The sequence below is a fragment of the Dipodomys spectabilis genome, unplaced genomic scaffold (assembly GCF_019054845.1).
Source record: "Dipodomys spectabilis isolate Male_0828 unplaced genomic scaffold, ASM1905484v1 ptg000329l, whole genome shotgun sequence".
NCBI classification, from domain to species: Eukaryota; Metazoa; Chordata; class Mammalia; order Rodentia; family Heteromyidae; genus Dipodomys; species Dipodomys spectabilis.
Window position 1 is genome coordinate 2,636,990 of NW_024871006.1, and position 25,850 is coordinate 2,662,839.

Sequence of the window (25,850 nt, forward strand, 5' to 3'; positions counted from 1 at the left end):
ATAGTCTCCTAATTCCTAACATGAGAAAAAGGTATAGACTTACCTCTTCTAAGCTGGGGAGCGAAGAAGAAGACACTGTTCGAGATGACAATGGGTGAAATGGCTCTGGACCAATAGCAGGTGGATGATTCTGAATTTGTACAAAAGGGTTCTGTGGCGGCCTGTGAGGTAATGGAGGCAGGCCATAGGGAAAGCCTGGTCCTATTAAGTGATTAGGTTGCATGTTAGCAAAAGTCCATGCACCATCTGGTGCCAGGTATTTCAAGGGGGGAGGGGCTAGGTGTTCAGATGGCAATGAAAAGGGTGAGCTGAATATTGGGGGTGGAAGGCGTGGCTGTGGAAATGCTGGATTGTTGGCTACTTCAATGTCTCTGCTGTTGTCATTAAAAGTAGAAAAGTGGCTACTGTGGTCTGTAGTGGACGGGGGAGATGGGACTGCTGGTGGGCTTCTAGCCTGAACCTGTCTATATTGCAAAAGTCTTGACTGAGGTGGTGGCATTTCAGCTAGCTCTCGAGTTTCACTTTGATCACGATGAGACAGCTCTCTGATTAGGTCTTGAAACCTACACAAAGATGAGAACATGAGAAAAAAAAAATAACAAAGAAAAGGTTCTCTATGTGAAGGAGAGCTTAGGCAAACACAAAATACTTAATCATAGCTAGCATTAATGAGTCTCAAATAGAAGGACTGACACCGGGGGTGGCACCGTGGCTCCAGTGGCAGGGCGCTAGCCTTGAGATGAAGAGACTAAGAGGCCAAACTGATGCAAAACCCACATAGATTATCCACATCCAGAACTTGTGTATTTTAGTCAACTAAGGAATTTTGTAATGTGCTTTAAGGAGGCTAGGAGTGATTTCAAGACAATGTTCCAGCTGACCGCTAAAATGACAACTATCAGAAAAACAAACACAGGGATCGCATTTCTTAGGCTGTTTCTACATGGGACTACCTTGAGAACGTTGTTTCTGCTTCGTCTTCGACACTGCTGGTGAGCTTCCAGTCTGCTCTCACTGGTGGCTGATGGAGGCCCATAGGCGGCTGAGGAAGATGCTGGAGGTGAGGGTGGGGATGGTGTGGGAATGGAACACTGCCCTGGCTGAGATAGGCGTGGTGCTCACTCCATTGCTGTAGTCGCGCTTGCTGCTGCCTCAGCGTTTCCAGAGCTACACTCCCATGCATGCGGTCTGCAGAAAAATTGTCCAAAAAATAAAACAAAACTGCCTCATGCATTTAGAGCTTCAAAGTTAATTTTTTCCCCGTTTTCACAACCAGATTTTCTTTACAAAGAAATAGCTACAATTTGGTTTTCCATATTTGCCAGAAACCAGAGTTAAAGAGAAGGGGCCACCATCATTTAAGCACTTGGAACTAAATCTGAGTACTGCTTTGCGTTTTTTCCCTAGTATTATTTTTAATAAATCAGCCTTGACTGAATTAATGTTGTGTAGTCAATGTCATTTGAATAAATAGTCTCTGAACTTTTCACATGTAGGAATAATAGGTGAGCTTACCTAAAGCCTCTCCTATAGGCAGTCCTGGGGGATTCTCATCAAGGAAGTTGTTGAGATGCGAGGGGAGGATGGGGCTGGGCTGAGCAATGGCTCTCAGAGGACTTTGGCCTTCTTGCAGCATGGCAGGGGGCTGCTGTTCAGGTACCACAGCAGCTTCTGCAGGAGGAGACTGTGGCCGCTGAGAAACTGCATTATTAAAAAAAGCATTGCTGGGTCCTGCTTGATAGGCAGGAGAAAGCTGTGGAGGTGACTGCTGGGCCTGTGGGTTCAACTGGCTTTGCTGTTGGGCTACCTGATTTGGCTGGGGTGGCATTTGATTTGGTTGTTCAGGCAAATTATTCTGCTGCTGGTTTAACAAGGAGTGCTGCGGTGCAACTGGAAATGGTGGTCGTGGTAGCTGGGGAAGCGGATGAAAGTGGCGATTAGGGATTGCATACTGTGCATGAGGGGTAGGAAGAGGAAGATTTATGTGTCTTGGATTAAGATTATCTTTGCGAGGAAATTTGCTACTGGGATAAATAACACCAGGACGAGATTCAGGACTTCTATTTTGTGGGTTTGATTCCAAATCAACCTAGAAAGAAATAAGAAGCCATTTTAACTGCAGGAAATCCGAGTTCAATGGTTCTCTACTTTTTTCCAACCCTAGAACATTTAAATCTATGACATGTTGTTATCAATAATAGCAGCAGAAATCACTTTATGACAATCCATCAAGGAATTTTTTCTTTTAATTACAAAAAAATAACACAGGTCAAAAAAGCATATTTAAGTGGAGACACAAGATACTGATATTTTATAAACATATACACTTCAATTCCTTTAACAGTATTGTTCTTAATTTCATATTTTCTCTTTTATAAAGAGAATCATTAGTTTCCTTCAGACATAAATCAATAAAGTCTGTTCTTCTGATTTTATTGTTTTTAGACATCTATTTCCTCACCAGATCACTATTTATACATACACACACATATTTGGGGGGGGGGGGGGGGAGGGTCGGTCGTGGGGCTTAAACTCTGGGCCTAGGTGCTATCCCTGAGCTATTCAGCTCAAGGCTAGCACTCTACCACTTGACCACAGCGTCACTTCCGGTTTTCTGGTGGTTAATTGGAGATAAGACTTCATGGTATTTCCTACCAAGGCTGGCTTTGAACCTCGATCCTCAGATCTCAGTCTCCTGAGTAGCAGATCACAATTAATTTTTTTAAACTGCCTTAATTTAACAACTTTGAACAAACTATGATATAACTGTTTGGTTTAGCAATTTTTGCCACTACATAGTATTGACATTCTTTCCATTAACATATACAAAGAAAAGACCTACCAAATTCATTGTTCCTGATGCTGGAGATTTAAAAAACAACAGTAAGACTCAGCCTGTGACCTCAAGTGTTCACAGCAGGGTCTATAAACCATAGTTTCAATCATTCCACCTCTAGTCCACTGAACTTTTTTGAATAAACTGGTGTATGTGTGTGTGTGTGTGCACGCGCGCACGCACGTGTGGACATGTGCATGCATGCATGCATGCGCACGCACAGGGGCATGTACGCACTTATGCCTGGGGCTTGAACTCAGGGCCTAAGCACTGTCCCGAAGCTTCTTGCTCAAGGCTAACGCTCTATCATTTGAGCCACAGCTAAACTTCTGGCCTTTTTGGGAGAGTTAATTGAAGATAAGGGTCTCACAGACTTTCCTGCCAAACTTGGCTTTGAACCAGGTTTTTCAGATCTCAACCTCCAGAGTGGCTAGGATTACAGGCATGAGCCACTGGTACTCAACTTAAAGTTTTCATTAGAATAAAGCCACACATTCATTAACATCACAATGAAAGGGATGAGAAGTTGCTACAGAGAGCATAGCCCACAAAGCCTAAAAGCTTACTATCTTTCCTTTCACAGATAAAGCTTGCCAACCAGACTGAGTCCAGCAGAGCATACCAACTATAAACATATAATTAGAAATGTTGAAAATGGGCTATCATCTGAGGTCCCAGGGCCTAAGAAGATTAAAAGATACATCAATCTCCTCACATGTCTCGTGTAAGTGTGTGTGTGAGTGCACGCGCGCGCACGCGCCCACACTTGTGTATGTACACACGTCTCCTGGGGCTTGAACTCAGGCCCTAGGCTGTCCCTGAGCTTTTTGCTCAAGGCTAACGCTCTATCATTTGAGCCACAGCTCAACTTCTGGCCTTTTGCAGGGGAGTTAATAGTCACTGAAGACTGCAGAGCACATGTTTACCAAAGGCCCTCAAACTGTGCAGGGAACTTATCACTCCCCAGAACACAGAACAAGAGCTGGGAACGAAGCTACTGCAACCGAGCCTTACAACGCTAACAGCACTCTGAACACATTCTCATTTCTTACCACCTAGCTGAGTGAACTACCATTACGGTAATTCACTTACTCGGTAAACGTAAATTACCTAGAAAGGGGAGTGAAAAGGGTGACAGAACTGTGTCATCTTCCTAAGCTGCTGCCAGGCCTAAATGTCTCAGAACCTACTTAAGGCTCTTTGTAAGTAAACCTTTTTCCCTATAAACTGTCATCTTGTCACTAACTGAACTTCTTTCGATTCCTGGAAAGCCACTGGTGATGGGCTTGCTCTGATCACTTGAGAGACAGTGGTCAGATGTCAGGGCTCTGTGGACAGGCTGTTGCTTTGATCACCCCATCTTCTGACTTTCACACAGCTAGGCAGGGCTGTGTCCAAGAAACTTCACTAGCACTGCTACTCTGCCATAGAATGGCCTTGCTATTCACAATGATAGAGTGTAAAGGAACCCTTATCTACTACTGGAACAAGTCTTCTCTCCTCTTATAATGACTGAGGCACTAAATCAGAGAGCTACAAGTTTTCTATTTATTTTTCCTGGACCCCACCACCGTTACTTGTGCTCCCCTGATGTCAGGAGGCTCCCCAGGCTGCCTCATTCTCCTTTAGCTTCTTTCTCCATCTCTCACCACTCTCAATCAGAAGGTACTTAGGTACTTATGAGACTTAGGTGATCAACAGAAAGAGCAGCTGCTTAAAGCTGAAGGTAGAGATACAGATTTGCACATCTTTACTCATAAAGTGGATACTGAAAATCACTCACTGGACTGTCGATAGTAAGCATCATAGACTATGAAGAGAAGTGAGACAATGACAGAACTTAAGGAATGCCCACCTAGAGTTATTTAATGTTATAAAATTAACAGAGCAAAATCCCACTAAGTTCAAGTCTATAGAAAGGAGTCACTTGATAACAACAAAAAAGAAGCGGAAGGTAATGACACTTAAGAGCTGCTGAAAAAAGTGGACCAAGGAATGAGTACATGCAAAGGAAGAGTGGGGTAGCTCCACACGTTTCCCAGAGAGTAAGAAACACTAACTGGAGTCCGAACATTGTTGGATAAAGAGTTAAGGGTGCACGCAGAGAGTGTGATGAGAAAACAAGGCCACAGCGCTTCCCATTCTAAGATCACTGTCAACAATACATCTGCAGCCCTGGTTTAATTTACTACCACACCATTCAAAGTCTCCAAATACAAATCTATCACTGAATTAAGGGAAGTGGGGGGCAGGGAGGGACAGGGGGTGTAGGATCAGGTAAAGGAAATAACATAGCCAAAGAAAAAAATGACCTGTTACATCCCTGTAAAACAACAATCATGAAAGATAAGCATAATAAAAAAAGATACTTTTCTTATCAGAACAAGGCATTCACTACAAGGAAGCAGCGTACCTGTTTTGGCTCTGGAGGTTTTTTCTCTGGTGTTCGAATCTTATTCATTTCAGGTCCAGAATTATTTGTATCACTTTTACCTAAGAAAATATTTTTAAAATCTTATAAATTTTCACCAGTGAATGTGACATTTCCAATGACTATCCAATATTTCATAATGCAAAATATTAAACATTATTCACTCATGCTTACTAATTTATATTACAATGTGTTTTGCTCTTAAATTTTCAGAGTTGTCATTTCTCTGAAAAAAAAATTATAAATGAGGCAAACATCACTGACAGGGCAAAAACTTAATCAAAGAATAACCTTTGAAAACATTAAATGATTGGAATCATCAATCTTGATATATTTATAGTTTCATTTTCTTAAACATAAAAAATGATGTAGTAGCTTGCCTATATATAAAAGCTCTATATTTTGTTCATTTGCAAATGCATTTAAGTAAGAATCTAAATATTGTGTCAATCCAATTTAGTAAAGGAATCTAAGCTGAATGCTATGGTTTGGATCCTGAATGTCCTAAAGCCCATCAGTTTTGGTCCACAGGTGCTAGGGGCTTGGTCCTCAGTTTTGGTCCACAGGTGCTAGGGGCTTGGTCCTCATGTGAGGGCCCACTGTGAGGTGGTAAAACCTTCAGGGACTCATAGAAGGAAGTTAGATCATTGAGTGCCCTTGGAAGAGATATTGGGACCCTGGTGTCTTGCTCTCTTTTTGCTTCCCTACTGTTATAGGTAAGCAGACCTCTTCTACCACACTCCCACCAAGATGTTCCATGTACCACGGCCCAAGTGATTATGATCTGAAACCTTTGAGCCCATAAGCAAAAGCACATCTTTCCTCCTTCTAAGTTGTTGATCTCAGATGTCACAGTGACAGAAAGCTAACATATTCAATAAAGATATTCTGAAAGAGATGTTGTTATAATGCTTAACGCTAAAAGATAGCAAAATAAGTATAAATGGGTGATGAATAATAGAGGAAGCAAAATTAAGGCTTAAAAAGCCCTATTATAATAGACTTGAACAATCCCACACAAGTGAAAAGCTTTTCATGTATTAAGATCAAACTGCTAAATTGTTTAAGTTCCTTGAAGGAATCTTTGACATGGGTTCTTTTTCAAAAACATTCTTTCAGTCATGCCACTACTTTTTAAATGAACCATTATGCCAAAACCACATGGTTTGAAAAGACAGAACTGGAAGATTACATGCTGCATAAGAAAAAGTTGGTCAACTTGAAGATACAGCAATAAAAACTACACAAAATGAAACACAAAGAGAAAAAAGTTGAAGGAAAAAAATGAAAAGAACACCCAAGAACTTTATGCTCCATATGGATAAATGGAATCACTACAAATGACACGGTATGAAATAGAAAATCTATCTGAAAAGATAAAGGTAGAAAATTACCAAACTTTGTGCAGTATTTAAAACAAGATCCAAGATATGAAACAGGAACAAAACTACATAAACACACATTATAATTAAATGGCTAAAACTAGTATGAACAAAATCTTTATAGCTACCAAGGATAAGGATGACATCCATGTCTCACTAGAAGCAATGCAAGGAAGAAAACACAAATGCATCATATTGAAGGGCTTGAATAGTAATAAGAGCCAAACAAGAATTTTTCACCCTGAAAAAAATACCTTACAAAGATAAGAGTAAAATAAGAACATTCTAGCCAGGCACCGGTAGGTACGGTAGTTCACGCCTATATCCTAGCTACACAGGAGGCTGAGATCTGAGAATCATGGTTCAAAGCCAGTCTGGGCAGGAAAGTCTGTGAGACTCTTATCTCCAATAAACCACTAGAAAAAAAAACAAAAAACGGAAGTGGTGCTAAGGCTCAAGCAGTAGAGCGCTTGCCTTGAGCTAAAGAACGCAGGGACAGTGCCCAAGCCCAGAGTTCAAGCCCCATGACCGACAAAAAATAAAATAATAAAAACATTCAGATACATAAAAGCTGAAAGAATTAATTACCAGGATAACCTGAACTATAAGTAGTGTTAAGAGCAGGCATAAGCAGGGAGGAAAGGGGAGAGGTTGGGGGGCGGGGGATGGTGAGGGAAGCGTGAGGAAAGGAAGGGAAACGTTTTTTTTTCTTGCCACCTGTTTCCCTTCTGTGATGCTAGGGATCAAACCCTATGTCTTGTGCATACTAAATCTCCATTCTCCTTAAAGATTTACACATTCCTAATGAAAATATCAGCTGGTACTGTTTTTGAAAAATAACAAGTTGACTATAAATCCCAGCAACAATTTTGGAAGAGAAGACTGGAGAACTTACACTGTTTTCATGGCTTTTGGAAGGCCATAGTGATCAAGACAGTCTATTTGACATGAACTCAAACATAGGCATCAACAGAAGAAAATGGTTTCTGAGTTTACGGTAAACCAATTTTCAACAAAGGAGTTAGAGCAATTAAATGAGAGAATAGGGTTTCCAAAAAATTATGCTGATACAACTTAACACGGACCAAGTAGCTTTAGTGTTAGAGTACCAGCAAGAGACTGAATTCAAACCCTGGTACCAAAGTGGGGGATAAAAGGCAAGCCATATGCTCAGAGAAAGTATTTTCAAAACAGATTTTTCAGAATGTATAAACAACTCTTATAACTTAATAACACAAACAACTCAATTAAAAGGTGAGTAAAAGCTATGAATAGACAATTTCAGCAAAAGAGGACAAATGTATGGCAAGTAAACACAATAAGATACTCTATATCATTCACTAGTCATTAATGATATAGAAGTTTATATATATGCTCTCAGATACTGACCAGCCAGGGTCAAATTGAAAAGAATGACAATATCAAGTACTCATGAGAATGTGCAACAACATAAAACTTTAAACATTACCAGCATACAATCCAGCCACTTTGGAAAATAATACAACAGTTTCTGATAAAGCTAATACATGTTTATAATATCTTCAGCAATCTTCCTCCTAGATACTTACCTAAGAAATAAAAACTTATACTCAAAAGAGCCAAAAATTAGACATAATTAACATATCCATCAATGACAGATGGATAAACACATTATAGTGTGTCCATAGAGTGGAGTGCACATCAACAGTGAAAGGAGTAAACAAGTGAAATAACAAAAGCATTAAGCTAAGTAAACAGAGCCAGATGGAAGCACCTATACTGTGTATGATTCCATTTGTATGATTTACTGAAGTCAGAAGCGTGGGGAGGAGGCAGATTAGTGGTACTCAGGAGAGCTGGGTCGGAGGACAAGAGTGAAGGCAAGGGACCTGAAGAAACTTTCGAAGCTAATGTAAACATCCTGTATCTTGGTTTGATGGTAGTTAACCACTATGTATTTATTAAAACTCATGAAACTGTAGGTTTATACTGTCTAAAATTTTACTTCTGAAAACTTTAAAAACCAGTAGGGAATTTTTCTTATTTATTATGGCATAAGAGGTAATTGTATCAACTATCCTTAATAATATTAATGGTTAGTATACCACAAGAATATATGCTGACAAATGAGAATTCCTTGTGATTTAAATGACCACCTCTTAAAGTTGCCCAGACATTTAAATATTATTAAATTCAGAAAAATTAGTAAAAATAATCCTAACCGGTTATGTTTGAAATAGCATGCAGTTTGTGTGCATACCTATTTGTGTCATGTGAGGTATCAGATTTTCCCTCACAGGCATCTATGATGCAAACCAACAATCATAGTGTGTAAGCACTCGGCAGGCCAGCAGTCTAGGAAGAAGCCAAGCACAGCACCTTACCATTTCTATTTTGTTCATGTTGATCCTTCTCTGGATGCTGGTTCTGTGGCTGCCCTATGCTGACAGGTGGGTGATGTCCAAGGCCATAAGGTATAGGAGATCCCCGTCCATGTGTCTGTAATAGGTTCATATTGTAGGCCATCGCTGCCTGATGTGTAATAATTCGAGGATCAACTGCAAACCTACCCTGGTATCCTGTCCATGGTACCTAGGTTAGTACAAGAAATAAAGTAATAGCATTAAGTATATTTGAGAATTAAAACGGATATAGGGAAAAGCAAACACATGCACATGATAACCTTATCAAATACAAGGACACATGATGATTTAACCAAAACAATAACTACAAAGTTAGTGGTATTTTGGTAAATCACTTCTATGTCCTAACTGGTCAAAAGTTGGCTACCCTAAATCTTTAACATGTAAGGAAAAAAAATGGATTACTTTTGAGTGGGGAAGAAATTAAGGAGTTAAACTTGGTAATTACTCGTTGAGGCACATAGTTTAGATTCTTGAATGACTTCCCCTCAAATGTATACAGCACCATGAAAATTACTTTTTAACTCATAACTGCATAGTTATATAGTTTAACAGACTGAATTAAGAGAAGAGGGGGAAAGTTATGAGAATATAGAATAAGAGTGTCAACTCAAATGATAGTCTAACATGCTAGGAATAACCCAATCACTTAATGTTTATTTCCTGCAGGCAAAATGCAACCAAGTCATTACATTAACTAATGTTCTTGATTAATTCAACTCTACCTTAAAATACAGAAATAGAAAACCTGTTTGTGTATGTCTAGCTATATAATCTCTGCACATGAACACAAAAGGGACAGGCATGATACGATGACTTAACTACTACCCCTATCATTTTCATTACAACGTAATTGCTAGATACAGACTCTTAGAAATCTTATATAATAAAAGCTTCATTGCCCTCATAAGTGAAATAGAAATCCTAACAGACTACTAAATAAAGCAGATGATGTGTATCATGTTGCCAGACTGTCTGGGAAGAAACAACTCAGCTGAAGTTTAACATCTAGGAGGGGAAACCAAGTCCATGTTCCTTACTGTGAACTATCAGGGCCAACATGGCTATGAAACATTTGCAATGAAGCAGTTTCTTCTTTAGGATGTGGGCAGAGATGTCAAAATCTCTGGCAATGATCACCTATGTCAGAAATTCTTCACTTAAATAAAAAAATTATTTCCTAGACTAACATTCCTAAATTTGGAAATTCTCATATTTGATATAAATTAAGAAAATTCTCAAATATCTAAACACTTTGAAGGAAATAAAAATGAGTTTATATATATGATTGAAGTCCTCTAAAAAAAACTCTAGTCTAAACAAGAACACAGTAATGTTTGTAAGTAGCAGTCATATTTCATAAGACATGGAATTTCTCAGAAAAAAAAAAAATCCACAAGATTTGATTTTCTATGCATCTCTGCCTCCACAACAAGCTATTCCTTAGTTTGTGATTTACAAAAGGACAAATTGAAGAAAAAAAAACACTCTCCAAAGGAGCTACTTAACTTACAGCCAAATTTTCCTCAGGAAAAAAATGTATCAAAAGACTATTAAAGCTTCTAATTGGCAAACTTCTTTGCAGTCTCTGATAATCCAGTAACAAATTGTAAGCAACAACATACACTTCTTCGGTCATCTCAAAATTTAACATTAAGAGTTACTTTAAAAGGTGCTTACAGATACCTGTTAAGAGACTGGGAAAGCTGAGGCACAGCTTTCTCAGCATGTGCAAGACAAGCAACCCCCAAAAAAGAGGGTGGCAGAATTATCACTGCTTTAGTAAAAAGTACTCGCTATATTTGGTAAAGAGTATTTCAAGCATCCACTTACAGGTAAAGGCACCGACATAACTACATTCCCTCCATAGACAGCAGGTACATAAAGAATACTTGTCCCAGTATGAGGATCTATTCTTTGAACAGGGCTTGGAGATTTTCCCAAGTTTGGGTGAGGTCCAAGAGGGGGTGGAGGAGTGTATGCTCTAATAGGATTGCCAATAAGTACAGAAGGATTGGGCTGAACTGAAAAATAAACAGAAAAAGGATGCACTCAATAGCTATACATAGTTCACCTAAACAAAAATAGTTTGAATCATCCAACAACAAAGTAGACTTCCCAGATGTGCCACAAAATATCTTATAATAAAATAATTATCAGTGTGGAAGAGTAAAGCATATTAAGAATCATAACCATTTTACAATGTTTTCTAAAATAAACTTGAATGGTACAAATATTTATTTTATTAATTAGCATGACTTTAGCTTCTGAGGAGTGAGAATACCAGCCCGGCACTGAGGCTCACATCTGTAAGCAATCTGCTTACTTCTAGCTACCTAGAAGGCTGAGATCAGAAGGATCCTTGTTCAAGGCCAGCCCAAGAACCCCTTCTTTAACCAATAGCTGGGCCTGGTAGCTCACACTTGGTATTCCAATAATGAGGGGAAGCATAAAATAGGTGAAGAGTGATCCACGTGTCATAAAATAGGTGGAGAGCAGTCCAAGTGAACAAGGAAAAAGCAAGGCCCTACCAAAAAAAAAAAAAAAAGACTGACGGCTAGCTCAATGGTAGATCACAAAGCTGGTAAGAATGAGGACATGAGTTCAAAACCTAGTACTGTAATATTGGGGGGAGAGAGAGACAGAGGGAAAGAGAGAGAGGGAGAAAAAGAAAAGGAAAGAGAGAGCGCGCATGCGCCGAGAGAGAGAGAGAGAGAGAGAGAGAGAGAGAGAGAGTGAAAGAGAGAGAGTGAGAGAGAGCGAGAGAGTGAGAGAGAGAGAGAGTGAGAGAGAGAGAGAGAGAGAGCGAGAGAGAGAGTGAGAGTGAGAGAGAGACAGAGAGAGAGAGCGCGCGCGCGTGCGCGCGCAAGAACGCGCATGCGCCAAGCAAGCACTTGTCCCAGGAACAGCCCTTTGGGAGCAGGAACCATACAGCTCCTAAGGGGGAAAAATTGACTTACCACGTAACATGGCCCATGCAAAAATAAAAACTAAGCAACCGCTACCTTAAAAAGAGAACTCTGCAACATTTAAAACCATTTAAATAAACTTTATCTTGAAAATGTGTGTGACCTGACATGTGTAGAATAGAAATATTTCTGTTGTTTCTAAGGCTTAAATTCTCCCTCAAATTTTTAAAAATATATATGCACTGGTACATACATATGGTGACCACCTTTCAGAAATGCCATACCAATACATCGACAAAAAAAAATAACAGGTTTCAAAGTGACTGTGAATGCATAGAGAAAAGAGAGGCAGAGGGGCAAAGAATTTTTTCTCCTGGAAAAATGAGATTAATCCCTCCACCCTCCTTCCTCTTCTCCCTCTTTAGAGCCAGGGTCTTGTAGCACAGGCTGGCATCAAAGTCACAATCCTTCTGCTTCTACCTCACAAGGGCCTAGCTTAACAGGGCAATATCTTAACACAATAAAAGCAAATTTCCTTAGGTTAATTTTTTTACCTACCAATTCCATCATTCTGGAAATGATCATTCTGGGTAGGAAGGAGGTTTTTCCCCTTTAAAGAAAAAAACAAAAATATAATTAACTTAAACATAATTAATATTGGAGAATAAGTTGATATGCTATTTGATATATTTGCAGTATGATTCATAGTTATCTTAAAGTACAAACTTTTCTAAAAGAAGAGGAAAAGAGGTACTATCTATCATAATTTGCTCGTGCAAAAATCCAGCTAATTGCTAGGCAGCAATTTGGCAGTATATAGCAGGCATCAAAAATGTACATATTTTAATCCTGTAATTGTACTTTCAGGAATTTACCCAACGAAATAATCATGAATTTGGGCACATATTCATTGTGGCATGACTTAGATATATGATTAATGTTAGCAATCTAACAATGGAGGAGTTATTAAATAAGCAATGGCAGATTCATATAATAGCATATTGGTCTACCATTAAAAATAATATCACTGGCTGGGTGCCAGTGGCTCATGCCTGTAATTCTAGCTTCTCAGGAGGCTGAGATCTGAGGATCGTGGTTCAAAGCCAGCTGGGACAGGAAAGTCCGCGAGACTCTTATCTCCAATAAACCACCAGAAATCTGGAAGTGGCGGTATAGCTCAAGTGGTAGAGCGCTAGCCTTGAGCTGAAGAGCTGAGGTACAGTGCCCAGGCCCAGAATTCAAAGCCCCACAACCAACTCCCCCGCCAAAAAAGTCATTAAGCTGAGTAGCCCACACATATAAAGCTAGCTGGTCAAGGAAGCTGAGGTCAAGGGATCAGAGTTCAGATAGTCCAGGAAGAAAAGTCAGGGAACTTATCTCCATTTAACCAGCAAAAAGCTGGCCTGGAGCTCAACTCAAGTGGTAGAGCACCAGCTGAGCAAGCAACACGAGCATGAGCACAAGAGGGGGGTGCAGTGTGGGGAAGTGGCGCACATGGCATTCAGAAAGGAAAAGACATTTGTGAAATATTGGAAGAGACAGCATTTCTGAGGTTCTGGACTTTCAAAACACAAGAACAAAACCTTTCTCTTCCTATTGGCTACATGTAACTGGCATATATGTATATATATGTAGCCAAAAGAGAAAAAGTGGCACAGTAGCCAAATGACATCTAGATCCATGCACATTTAATTACACACAACACCTGAGGGCTAAGGAAGGAATAACAACTACAAGAGAAGGAAAACCTCATTCCTGACCAAAGCAACAATCCTAAGATGCTTCCTTTCTCTATTTAGCTGTCAGAGTTTAATACTCTGGAGGTTTCAGATCAGTTGGTTAGTATGTATGGACAAAAACATCTAAGATCTAACTAAAATGTCAGGGGAAAAAAATAGCTAAAAAAGAATCTAGTTGGCCTATTAGAAAAGAAAGAATTTTTGCACAATTTTATGAATTATATACTGGAAATCGATATAAGCCTTTTTTTATTCTAGTATTCCATAAATATTTTGCTGGTCATATTATGTTAAAACTGAACTATACAACTTGTGGGTGGGGATGGGAGGAAAAAACTGGGAATGACAGGAAGGAGACAGAGCCCAAAAAGAAAGGTACTCTTTACCTGACTTATGGAACTGTAACCCCTTTGTACATAATCACCTTTATAATAACAATACAAAATTAAAAAAAAGAATTTTCACAGCAATTGACACCAGCTACAAAAAAACCAAACTTCTGAGGAATAAAAAAATAAGAAAAGCAAGAAGACAGGAAAGTGAAAGGCAGAAGACCCAGAAGTGACAGAAGTAGGGATAACGTCAGAAGCATCAGCATTACTGTACTGACAAGCAGTACAGAGTATCACAGACTGCAGAAAGGAGGAGAGCCAGTGACTGACAGGTGAGACAGGTTCCAAGACATGAAGAAGCATTTAGATTTCCTAGCCTCCAAACTGATCACATTATAAGTTGCCATTATACCTGTTGTTTACACACGCTAACAATCCCTAGGTCTTGTGAATTACTATGCTGTGTTATATGGCCAAGGAGACTCCCCAGATACAGTCTGGACTTAAAATAGACAGATTATCTTGGATTATGTGATAACAACATGAGCTCTAAACAGCGCAATCTTTCTGATGGGAGTCAAGGAGAGGTATAGAAGGAAAGTCAGAGATTGTGAGAGAGAAACAGATCCAACACACTGTTGCTGGGTCTGAGATTTAGGAGACACTTTGAAAACCACAAACCTGTTATCCAGCAAGGAAATAAGGCCACTGGATTTTGCCAACCACCTGCAAGAACCCAGGTAGTTGAAACCCTGATCTCAACTTCGAGAAACACGACAGAGATATCAAGGAAGCCAATCCCAACATCTGATCCACAAAACTGCAATAATCAATTAGTGCCCTAAACGTAGTGTTTAGGGTAAATTATTAAAGCTGGGCTTGAACTTTTGCTCAGCTTCACTGCACATGGCTTGAGTCAACCTGAGTCACACCTCTAGGCTGGCATTTTGCTGGTTAATTGCAAATGGAGTCTCTCAGATATTTCTGCCCAGGGCTGATTTCAAATGAGGTCCCAGCTAGAGTAGCTAGACACCTGGCCACATATGAATAATAACTTTAAATAATCAGATATATAAATAATTTTATGAGCCACTGATACAGAGGACTTATATAGGATCAGTGAAGAAGATTACTTTACCTTAAATGACACTGCCTCCCACTGACAGAAAAAAGCTACATTACACTTTGCTGGATGTGTCTTAACTATCACTCTCTTGACAGGTACTTACTGAGCACAGACTATATGCAATGTTTGGGGCCAGGTTTGATTTTTAAAAAATCAAACATATGGTAGCTCACGTGTTTATAAGCATTTGCTGTAAGTCAGATACTGCTCTAGACACAGAAGCAAGGACAATATAAAACAATGGCAAAACTATCAGCCCTAACAGGGCTGATATTCTAATTTTCATATCCTCCTAAATCTTCTGTTATCCCCACCTAGTCTCCTAAGTGGAAACTGTTTTGAAACTACTTGTCCCTCTCGGCTTCTCTAATACTGCCCACAAGACCACATGGAGCTAGTTTGTTTACTTAGGCCTCTTCTCCTTGGCCCAACCTACATGACATGGCCTAGAAGACCTAGAAGAAAGATGATGTGCAGATGTTTACTCCCATTGGTAATGCCAACCACATTAAGTATATGTTTATTAAACTACAAATATACAACTGTATATTAACAGAAAAGTAATTCTTAGCTTAAAATCTATTTAGCTAAGAAATTTTTCAAAATATTAACCCATTTCTGTGTGTGTGTGCACGCGTGCGTGTGTGTACATGTGTTGTGTGTGTGCGCTGATACTGAGGTGCTGTCCCCATAGCTTCCACGTCAAGCTTTTTGCTGGTTAACTGGAAGTTAAGAGTTTCATGGGCTTACAAGTCCAGGCTGGCATCAAACCACGATTCTTAGATCTCAGCTTCCCAAGAAGCTAGATTACAGGCATCAGCACCAGCGCCCAGCTTAAGCCATTCTTTGCTGCTTACACATTCAGTGTACTAAAGTTGAACATAGTCTTTTATGTTAAAATTTATGTTAATAACTTTAACAGCAAGCTAAAGATACACAAATGTACACAGCCACCAGAGCAAATACTACACATGCCATTCTCACAGTCTTCTTTTCAGCTGTTGAAGTGAAAGAATTTTTTCAGGCATTCTAGCAAATAAGCCAGCTGTCTCTGCCCAAAATAACTATGGCACAAAAGTGGAAGTGGCCTTGATTTGCCACCTCCACTCCCTCTGACTGGAATTCTTCTATACAACACAAGTCACAAATAAGTCACAGTCACTTAATTGTCCACAAGTCAGCCAAATTGTCTCACTTTGTCAAATGTACTCAAAACGAATGGGTCATCAATAAAAGATTTGAACCATTCTGTTTATATGAATACTGCTGTTCTCAAATGATCTTTGTAAATAATACGTTGTGAGGACACGTTTGTAAGTTGTGTTGTTTTATCCCCTCTTAGCTGACAGCTACACATCTACTGGCAGGGGGCCCTAGGAAGATAATAATACACAAAGATAGGATACTGGTACTTAAAACTCCTTGAGGATGATTATGGAATAAGCATGGCTAAACTATACTGTCTTCTCAACTCTCAAAAAGGTGCTTGCAGAAAGCACTGGCCACCACATCAACTTCAACTCCAATACTTAAAGTAACCTGCAGCCCAGGAAGCCTTTGACGCTGAACACATTCTCCTCCTGTAACCTCTCCAGTTCCATTAACAGCAGTTTTACCTTGGGTGGTGATTGCTGCTGCCTGCTGCTGTTTCCTGAATGCTGCAGTCTCAGAGCCCGAGGGATAAACTCAGGAGCCAGTGGATTCAATACATATGTCTTCTTTAGTTCTAATGCTTCTAACTGGGCCTTGATCTGTTCAAATGTGATCCCATGGAGGCTATGATTTTCATGACACAGGGCAATAAACCGCTCCCAAAACTTCCTACAGAAAGAAGTTCAGAAGATCAGGTGACAGTTTCATTGGATGAGATCACAGAAATAAATACAGGAATCTAAAGATGATTTCAAATTCTGTACCCAGCCTGTCTAACAGCCATCTGACTTCTAGTCTTTCTTCCAAACAAGAAGATTTCAGAAGTGTGGTATTCAAACCAGAGTCATGCTTAATATACTAAATACAATAAGTACTTACTGTTAATTTGGGCTCATCAATGCAGGTAACAAACATGATCAATGTTCAACAAAGAATAAGTAAGGAGTAAGCAACAAAACTTCAAAACAGGTAGTAACTAATGTATAAGAGACTTGCACACCTAAGCAAACTCATATATACACAGGTGGATCTAAATACACAGTCATACTCTACACAATGACTCCAGTCAACAAGACTGCATCTATAACAAGAGTCCAGCCAGCACTGGTGGCTTATGCCTGTCATCCTTGCTACTCAGGAGGTTGAGATCTGAGGATCACAGTTCAAAGCCAGCCGGGGTAGGAAAGGCCATGAGACTCTTATCTCCAATTAACCACCAGAAGACCAGAAATGGTACTGTGACTCAAGTGGTAGAACGCTACAGAGCTAAAGAGCTCAGGGACAACGCCCAGGCCCATAGTTCAAGCCCCACAATGACAACAACAAAAAAGCAAAACAACATGGGTCCATAAGATGCTATCATCTAGTGACATCATAGGCTTCTTAGTCTGTGTAAATATATCATATGATGTTCATACAACATGAACTTGCCAAACAGTGCATTTCTCGGAATGTACCGTTAAGCAATATGTGACTCTATACATCCATATGGAACTCAATTAATGCATATGTACATTCATATGAATTATAGGGGTCTGGTTCTAGATGATTAAGAAAAACAAACTCAGACCATAAACTTGAACAACAGAGTAAATAATCCTCCTGAGGATTCTTGAATTACCAACTAGCTATTTCAACATTTTTCCTCTTACACAGCAGATGCTTGCCAAAAGCACAACTTACAATATTAACTAACTTAAAATAGCTAAAAAAAAAAAAAATACAGAGTCAGAATGCAATTTGAGTGTTGACTATTAAAGTCCAACCAATGCAAACTGCCTTTCTAGCTGGGCGCCAGTGGCTCACGCCTATAATCCTAGCCACTCAGGAGGCTGAGATCTGAGGATCATGGTTCAAAGCCAGTGCAGGCAGGAAAGTCTGTGAGACTCTTATCTCCAATAAAACACTCAGAAAACCAGAAGTGGCATGTGGCTCAAGTGATAGAGCACTCGCCTTGAGCTGAAAAGCTGAGGAACAGTGCCCAGGCCCAGAGTTCAAGCTCCACAACTGACAAAAAAAAAAAAAAAATTACTCCTCCATTCTTACAAGACCCAAGAATCACATTATATCTTCTGGATTTACTTGTGCTATGAAATTAATTTCTAATGAAATTAGCAAGATTAAAGCCAACTATCAACTCTTGGGCTATAATCATGATTACATTATCCAAATAAAACATAATCAACATTACTATTTAGCTATAAAATATATGATCATACTCTCCCTCTGATAATTTATTATTCTCCTGGTAATATTCTGCTTGGCATATAAATTAGCCTTGGCACATCCCAGCTTTTCAATTAGAATAAACAACCAATAAACCCATTTCAGGTTAAAAATTAGCCCTGGCCAACTCTGATAGCAGGCCTCAGGAAGAACTCCCCACTATTTGCACTGAGTAAGGGGAGGTGAAACTGCTGAGCGCATACAATGCACAGTACAGTATGACTGCAGAAAGGAGAAAAGGCCTAACAATACTCAGGCTAGTACACACTGGAGTTATTGCTAAGGAAAGCCCCACAAGAATGTGGCTCACCACTACACTCGTTAGTTCTGTTTTTGAATGTTCAGTTGTTTTTAATACACACTATCCCATTTTATAGGTTTGAAAAAAATAAATCCTGATGAAACTATGTGTGTGATCTGACTCATCAAATCATAAATACAAATGCTAATATCCTAGCAACATTTTGAACAAACATAATTTGAATAAATAGTAAAAGAATGAAAATATAATTCTCCACAAAAATCATGAATTTGTTAAAATACTGTTTATTCATTTGTAACTTGAAACTAATATATTCCTTTTCCAAATTTTGTCATTAGCATCTACAAATGAATGCCAATCTTTCAGGTATGAATTAAAGATATATTACAACAGATATATTACAACTTTATATTACAATAAAGATATATTACAACTATTTATAGGTAAGACAAACTTTTTAAGCATTATTTTTCAAAACAGACTTTTATCTAATGAAACCATAAACTAAAGCTCTACTTGATTCTTTGCTCCCATTTTTTTTTTGGGGGGGGGGGGGGGTGATTAGGTTGTGGGGCCTGAACTCTGGGCCTGGGCGCTGTCCCTCAGCTCTTCAGCTCAAGGCCAGCGCTCTACCACTTGAGCCACAGCGCCACTTCGGCTTTTTTTCTTTTTGCTTATGTAGTGCTGAGGAATCGAACCCAGGGCCTCAGGCATGCAAGGCAAGCGCTCTACCACTGAGCCACCTTCCCAGCCTTTGCTCCCATTTTTTTGCCTATCCAAGATATAAACTTCTTACAGGGTCTTAAATTTGAACATATGCAGTTTATTTTTAAATAACCTCCTTTTCCCAAGAATTTTTTTTCTTGTTAGAAACAAGAGACAATAAAATCCTACTTTATCTTTACTACAACAGAAAACATGACTTAGAGAGGCATATCCTAAATACAAATAACAAATAGAAAAAAGAATGCTTTCAGTTGATACTGTTAACTCTATTTCAGAAAAAATTGGTCCTCATGGGCTGGGAAGCACCACATAAGCAAAAAAGAAAAAAGCCGGAAGTGGCGCTGTGGCTCAAGTGGTAGAGTGCTAGCCTTGAGCTGAAGAGCTCAGGGACAGCGCCCAGGCCCAAGTTCAGGCCCCACGACCGGACCAAAAAAAAAAAAAAAATTGGTCCTCATTACAATACTAACAATGCTTTCCAAAGACAAGACATTACCACTTCTAACCTGATAGGAAAAGTATTTACACTGAGAAGCCTTAAGAGAAAATGTCTACAGAGGGAAACTCATCAAAAATCAAAACTAAAATATAACAATAAAGAAGAAAAAGGAGGTAGTGGACAATACAAAATTTAATCTCTACAAAATACAGACACACTTACTTCTGGACCTGCAGAAGCTGATCCTTCTCCTAGAGCACAACACTGGCCCCAGCTACAGGGCACAGATCCTGTCCAGAGTCAATCTGACCACACCATTGGTCCAACTCACAGCCATCACTTCTAACTGTCCTTAACGTGTGAGTGTGTGCACGCACAAACCCCCTAAAACCAGATGGTATGGACTTCTTGGCCATTACCTTCCTAAGTAAAATACTACATAATATTCTCATTTAGTTAATCATCTGTCTTCCTCTCTTATCCAACAAGGTTAGAGATTGTTGTCTATTTTGCTCACTGATGCAAAATATTGAAGGCACTCAGGAAGTATCTCCTAAATAACTTCTGAATGAATGACTACAAAACTATGCATATTATAAATAGACCTTTGTGTTACTGCTGGATATCAGGTAATAATACACTTGATTTTGATTAGCCCATACTTAAAAGATACAAATTACATTTCCCCTGTTAAGATCTTAATGAGTTACACAGTTACCTGCATCTTCCAATAGAGCACAGAGCGATAGGATCGCCCACCACAGCAACCAGGGACTGTGCTCTTGTGATGGCAGTATTGAGGAGCTTGTAGTTAGATAAAAAACCATAATCCAAATCCTCTGTGGAATCTTCCAAAAGTTGCTCTTTCTTTTTAATTGGTGTCTGCTTGTGTTTACAAGTATGTCTTGTACGTACTGTGCTAAGAAACAAAACCCTGAATTGCTTTCCTACAAAAAAGAAAAAATGTAAAGGGCTGAAGTTGTCATTCTGAATCACTGATATAATAACAGTATTGCATTTTTAAAATATACTTGCTTTAGCAGATGTTGGCAAAGATATACAAGAGACTGAAACCTTTCTGCACTGTTGGTAAGCAAGTGAAATCATACAGCTACTCTGGAAAACACTGTGCAGGATAGTCCCTCAAAAACATCAACATACCATTACCACAAGGTTCCTTTCTCAGTATCCACCCAGACACATAGAAAGCAAAGTCCTGATTTGGGTATCAGTACTCATAGCAGCAATGTTTACAATAACTAGAGGTGAGACCCAACTGTCTACAGACATTTACTAAATACATAGAATGAATATGTGCGCAATGACTTATTCAGCCTTAAAAGGCATGAAATTCTGACACGTTACAATACAGATGACCTTGAAGATATGCCAGTGAAATCAGCTGCCAGTCACAAAAGAAGAAATGCAACTCTGAAATCTGAAATAATGAAATACTTCTGATTCCAAGCACTGCAGGTAAGAATACTTAATGTGTGTGTACTCAATGACGCCACTTATGCAAAGTACCTAAAATAGTTAAAATTCAGAGAGACAGGAAGTAGAATGGTGGTTGCCAGAGGCTGGGGAAAGAAGAATGAGAAGTGTAAGGAGTGTAGTTTCAATGTGGGAAGACAAAGGAAATTCTGAGGAAGGTTGGTGGGTGACTGACTACCTGCGCACGCAGATGTACTTCACAGTCACAGAAAAGCGGCTAAAGTGGGATATTTTATATTACAGACACAACATTGTACTATCAAAACAGGGTTAGATAGCCCCAGATTCCACCAAACAAAAAGGACCCTTCCCTGAAGCAGGGTCAACCCAGCCTCGAGCCAACCTGTGCAGACACAGCTTATTCCCCCAAAGAAATGCTGTAGAGGCTCATTAGTACTTAAAGTAATCTACACACAGATTCTCTAGTTCTATGAAAAGTCTCCTAAACATTTTCTTTTTGCCAGTCCTGGGCTTGAACTCAGGGCCTGGACGCTCTCCCTGAGATTCTTTAGCTCAAGGCTAGCACTCTACCACTTGAGCCATAGCTCCACCATTTCCAGCTTTTTCTTCGTATGTGGTACTGAGGAACTGAACCCAGGGCTTCATACATTATAGGCAAGCACTGTACCACTAAGCCACATTCCCAGACCCAAAGATTTTTTTAGTAAGTTTAAGGTTAGCCTTTTAGTCTTCCCTGGACCAAACAATACTATTTGTTTCAATCATGCCTAACTCTTATGCTATGTTTTAGACTGTTTAAAAAGAAAAAAAAAAACAAAAAAAACCCTAAGATCTTTGGCAGAGAGTTAAAAATCAAATGTGAGTTCTCTTTTAAGATACAAGAATCTGAATAACTTAATGTATGCTAATTAATACTTACCTTGTACATTGAGCACCCTTTCCACATTAACATCAGATAGTCTTTTTTTTCGAAGTTCAGCTCGTATCCTAAACACTTGATCAGCATATGGAGTCACCACACCAATACTGCCATCGTCTAACTTCCCCCATGCCACTGGCCACTTCCTTCTTAACTCTTCTACACGTTCCACCACTTCAAATACCTTTAGACAAACACATACATGGTAAAGTTATCCACCAGTAAAGTATCATCAGTATTTAGACAAAGAATATGGTAACTGAAATAGATTTATGTGAACACAAAAGAAAAATAATTTTTCCAACAGTAACATTCTATAATAATGCAAAGAGTGAAAAAAAAAAAGAAAGAAAGAAAATCAGAGACAATGTAATTGGCAACTGGCCTCATCCTTCTGCCTCCTTCTTGAAGGGAAACAGTTTAAGTGGCTGCTTAGGGAAGAGAAGAAAGATGGGAAAGCAGAGGCAAGTCTCCACCTCCCAACGTTTCTCAGTCCTCTCCCTCCAGATGAGGCCAATGAAACTAACCAACCAGAAGATCCCTGTCATACACCACTGAGTCCCAAGTCCCAGCAGGACAGATGTAGCATCATGCCCTCTCCCACTGACATAACCAGCAGACCAACTAACAGCTATCAACTGACACCAAACCCAGGTGGGACAATGACAGCTTCTGATCAGATCAGAACCAGACTTGCAGAATTCACTGCCTTCCTGAGGCACAAACTCAGCCAGCCCATTTCATTACCTTTACAACCAAGGAACATCACAATTTATACAACTGAATTTTTTGGATCCTGCTTAATAGATTTATGGTAGTGATTTTAGAATATATGCTCTCTTTTTTTCCTTTGGATGGTAGTGGGGATAAAAACAAGAGTTTTATGCAAACTTGGCAAGCCTGGTTCTAGCTCTTGAGCCACACACCTTACCCAGTTTGACCTATTTTAACTCAATGAATTGACTACACACTTTCAGTGTTTGACAAAGTGGGAGATATAAAGATTAATAAAACATGTTCTAAAATTTAAGAAAAAATAAAAACCCGTTCTTTGCATACAAAATCACTGTCTATATAGAAAATAATCCTAATTTTATTTATATTTATATCTAATTAGGACTGTTCTCTAAACACACACACACACACACACACACACACACACACACACACACACACACACACACACACACACACACACACACACAAGCTTAATCCAGAATAAGACTCTAGAGACATAGAGCATTGGGAGAAAGTTTAAAAGATGTCATTTAAGTACAGTATTTACTATTTATTAATGGCAATTATTGGAGCTTACAATGTTAAATATTCTTAATAAACTTTGACAGTTTCTATCTTCTCAAGGCCTTGAGAATTACTGGATAGGAAGCCATTCCCCTTCCTAGATACAAACTTAATGAATGACAGAGTTAAATCTATAGTCGTCCTATTGATACAATGACTCAACAAGTACATCAAATGCACAGACTCCTAAAGGATATTGAAGAGCAAACTGGACTAACAACCAGTCAGTATTCTCAGTAGAAGGAATGAGAAAGATGCAGCTGAGTCTACTACAATAGGAAACAAGGAAAAACAACCACATTTAACCCTGTGGTTAGATAGGGGGTAAAGGAAACTTGAGAAACTTTTCAGCTACACACACACACACACGCACACACACACACACACACACGCACGCACGCATGCACGCACGCACTCTGTTCAACATAAAACTATAGATTTAGAATAGTGGTTATGAGAGGCCTGGGTAAGCCTCTTTCCTTGACCATGTGGTCAAAATCAGTAGACTTTGGAGACTGATGGAAGAAGGTAGGAAGCACTTATTCAAGGAATTTTCCAGCATCTCAGTAGGAAAAGTAGGAAGTGAAACTTTCAGCTAGGAATTGTTTCCATCATTCACCTCTATCTTTACAGAACTATTTCAGTGGGCAATCCCTTCTCCCCTAGCATCCTGGAGTGAAAATACTCCAGGTGGTTTCTACAGTTGCTAATCTACAGTGATAGATCATAGGATCTGGAGCTCTGTGCTGCAAAAAGCCTATACTGAGCAACTTGCAGTAGACGGGCAGGGCCTTTCCCTACCCCGTCTCAGGCCACACAAGGAAGACTTGGGGGTCGGTGGGTAGAATGTGACCCCCTTTTTCTGCCCAACTTTGTATTGCAGGACAGCTGATCTGATGAGGTGACAGTTCGGAGCTTCTCAGGAACAACAGATCCCAACCTTCCCCAGTCCCAACTGGAAGATCCACACTAGGTGGTGGCAGCAGCTAGATTGCAGCAACACATATACACATATACACACACGTACATGCACACATGCCTGCTCTAGGACTCAACAGTAGATCTGAGCTGACAGAAGAATGATCAAATACAAACATAGAAATTAGCTCAACGCCAGTGGCTCACACCTGTAATCCTAGCTACTCAGGAGGCTGAGATCTGAGGATTGCAGTTCAAAGCAAGCTCTGGCAGGAAAGTTTATGAGACTCTTATCTCCAATAAACCACCAGAAAACCGGAAGTGGCATTGTGGCTCAAGAGGTAGAGCGCTTGCCTTGAGCTGAAGAGCACAGGAACAGCGCCCAAGCCCAGAGTTCAAGCCCTGTGACCGACCAAAATAAAACAAAACCAAACCATAGAAATTATATAACTGGCGGGGGGAGGCTGGGAAGGGATGGGAAGGGGAAACAAAGGAGGAGGCTACAATGCTTGATAAGAAATGTACTCATTATCTTGCCCATCTAATTGTAACCCCTCTGTACAGTATTTTCACAATAAAAAATAAATAAAAATTTAAAAAAATTATATAACTGAAGAACTAGAAGAAAAATAATAAAAATTAGCATTAAGCGTATTAACATACATATAAGGAGAAAAAGCAGAGAGAGAGAAGAAAAACAGAGTTTTAAAAATGTCCAGGGCTAGCCAGGCACCGGTAGCTCACACCTGTAATCCTAGCTACTCAGGAGGCCGAGATTTAAGGATCACGGTTCAAAGCCAGCCTGGGCAGGAAAGTCCGTGAAACTCTTATCTCCAATGAACCACTAGAAAACTGGAAGTGGCACTGTGGCTCAAGCGGTAGAGTGCTCATCTTGAGCTGAAGAGCACAAGGACAGCACCCAAGCCCAGAGTTCAAGCCCCACGACCAACAAATAAAAAAAAAACAAAAAACATGTCCAGGGCTGGGGACATGGGTCAAATGGTAGAATGACTGCCTAGCAAGTGCAAGGTCTGGGTACAACACAAATAAACAAGAAGTCAAATATAAACAAAACCAGAGAAAGCTGAGCACTGGTGGTAAACACCTATAACCCTAACTACACAGATGACTGAGATTTGAGGAATGCAATTCGAAGCCAGGCCAGGCAAGAAAGTCTGTCAGACTTTTATCTCCAATAAACTACTCAGAAAAAGCCGGAAGTAGGCTCAAGTAGTAGAGGGCTAGCTTTAAGCAAAAAGAAGTTCAGGGACAGTACCCAGGCCCTAAGCTCAAGCCC

The 25,850-nt window shown here is 39.6% G+C and overlaps 1 protein-coding gene across 4 annotated transcripts in view; it reads right to left on the reverse strand.

The window, feature by feature from the left end:
• Positions 1 to 25,850, reverse strand: part of Helz (helicase with zinc finger) — a 147,158-nt gene that overhangs the window by 16,853 nt on the left and 104,455 nt on the right. For 3 of the 4 annotated variants that reach the window (XM_042702566.1, XM_042702567.1, XM_042702568.1), the window contains 10 exons: positions 22,334 to 22,517; positions 20,678 to 20,906; positions 16,774 to 16,978; positions 12,519 to 12,570; positions 10,885 to 11,075; positions 9,013 to 9,220; positions 5,250 to 5,329; positions 1,516 to 2,089; positions 954 to 1,188; positions 44 to 563 (listed from right to left, as the gene is read on the reverse strand). In XM_042702566.1, the coding sequence (XP_042558500.1) occupies positions 44 to 563; positions 954 to 1,188; positions 1,516 to 2,089; positions 5,250 to 5,329; positions 9,013 to 9,220; positions 10,885 to 11,075; positions 12,519 to 12,570; positions 16,774 to 16,978; positions 20,678 to 20,906; positions 22,334 to 22,517 (2,478 nt within the window). The remainder of the gene's footprint in view (positions 1 to 43; positions 564 to 953; positions 1,189 to 1,515; positions 2,090 to 5,249; positions 5,330 to 9,012; positions 9,221 to 10,884; positions 11,076 to 12,518; positions 12,571 to 16,773; positions 16,979 to 20,677; positions 20,907 to 22,333; positions 22,518 to 25,850) is intronic. The other variant, XM_042702569.1, reaches the window with a different exon arrangement.